The following is a 1905-nucleotide window of genomic DNA, read 5'->3' on the forward strand; positions in this document are numbered from 1 at the left end:
AAAAAAAACAGATAAAAAATAAAGTTCAATACTCATAAATTTTGCATTGTCTCCAAATTAACCTCACATGTTGACCACAAAATTTCTCAGTTGGAATATTGGAAAACAGGGAAATTATGAAAACATTTTGCAAAACATCTAGTCTGGAAATGTGCTCCTACACTATGACACCTCTTGTGACAGCAGATTCAGTTTGCTGTTTACATTCTATCCATCATCTGGCTGACTCTTCTTGTGCTTAGACCTCTGAAGGAAAGAAGAATTGAATGGTGCCATTGAAAAAGAGAAGATAAACCGGGCATGGTGGCACACACCTGTAAGCCCAGCAGCTCGGAGGCTGAGGCAGGAGGATCTTGATTTCAAAACCAGGCTCAGCAAATTAGTGAGGCTCTACACAACTTAGCAAGACCCTGTCTCTAATAAAATATTTAAAAAGGGCTTGGGGTGTGGCTCAGTGGTTAAGCACCCTGGGTTCAATCCCTGGTACAAACGAAAAAGTGAAAAAAGAGAGATAAAAAAACATGTAAAATCTAGAGCTACTTGGATCATTTAGAGGATAGCATACTCCCTCCGCAGCAGGTAAAGATGAGCCTGGATATCCTGGGTTCACGGCTCCTGAGAACAAAGGGGCTGACTGTAGGAAAGCAAGCAGTGATCAAGGCAGAGCTGTTCACCAGCCACCAACCTGGATCATTTAAACGAGCCAAAAATAGTGAGAAAATGCAAGAGAGAGTGTAAAATGATACAAAGGTGCCCACTAGGACAAGGATGCTTTGAGTGATTCTAGTCTCAGGGGAGGATCTTGGGGAGAGGGTGGTGCTATGGAGATGTCGGACCTGCCGCTTGTGCCTGTACAGGATGAGAACTATGAAGCCACTGGTCCAGACCATCATTCCCAGACACAAAACATCATAGGATGACAAGAGTGCTATAAGTAGCACACCCGTGACTCTATTATCAATTACTGCAGAACAGTATCCATAATCTATTTTATTAGTGGTGTTTTTGCTGTTCCACTTGCCAACATACATAGGAACACTGATGTTCAACAGCATGTTTAGCATCCAGCACAGGATGTTGGAGGGCCCCATGTATCTGGAAGCTTGCGGTTTCATCTCCGCCCACCTGAAGTTCCTGGGGCTGATCGAGATGGCCTGGAAGATACTCAAGAGGCAGGTGATGCCAGTGCCCACACCCCTGCCGACTCTGTGAACATAGAAAACAAGTTTGCATCCAGTATCACTGAGGAAATGTGTTGCCCCAAAAGCAGACATGGTCTGTGGGACTCCTTTACAGAATATGACCAAGAAGTTAGCCAAGGTCAAGTGCTTGAGAATCAAATCCTTGGGCCTTACAGGACATCTGGTGAGATAAAGGAAATTATGGCAGAGAAGAAAGAAATTCCCCAGGAATCCAATTATGGTCTGCGATAAGAAGACCATTCCTATCACCAAATCCCCGGAGGCCATGGCAGGTTCCAAGAATTGATGGTTCCATTCACTGAGGGGATCCTGCACGGAAAACATGAGGTCTATTTTATTCCATTGACCCAGATCCATTATTGTCCCCCACCTTTGTTTCCAATCAATAATTTCGTATCATATTCCTTTCTCTAAGTGATTTGCTATTAGAAGAAAAACATAAAGAATACTATTATATCATTTTATGCAACAAGTACAGTAATCTTTTAATAGTTTACATATAACTTTTACAACAATTTTATGAAGTAAACACTTCATCATTCTCAGTTAATAAGTGAGAAGATCTTAGGCAAGAAAAGTTGAATAACTTTTCCAAAGTCCCCGCCTTATAGAGTCAATCAGGAGCTGACAATTTACTTAACCCAGTATGTTCTCCTAAAACTCTACATACATTCTATGATTTTGTGTATCTTGTCAATATTTT

The 1905-nt window shown here is 41.6% G+C and overlaps 1 protein-coding gene across 1 annotated transcript; it reads right to left on the reverse strand.

Annotated features, from left to right (window-relative positions):
* Window positions 1-545: 545 nt before the first annotated feature.
* On the reverse strand, window positions 546-1545 carry LOC101963259 (vomeronasal type-1 receptor 3). The gene has a single exon (XM_005333084.2). It carries the CDS (start codon window positions 1524-1526, stop codon window positions 546-548), a length of 981 nt encoding a protein of 326 aa, XP_005333141.2. The 5' UTR covers window positions 1527-1545.
* Window positions 1546-1905: the final 360 nt, after the last annotated feature.

Source organism: Ictidomys tridecemlineatus, chromosome 2 (genome assembly GCF_052094955.1).
Source record: "Ictidomys tridecemlineatus isolate mIctTri1 chromosome 2, mIctTri1.hap1, whole genome shotgun sequence".
NCBI lineage: Eukaryota > Metazoa > Chordata > Mammalia > Rodentia > Sciuridae > Ictidomys > Ictidomys tridecemlineatus.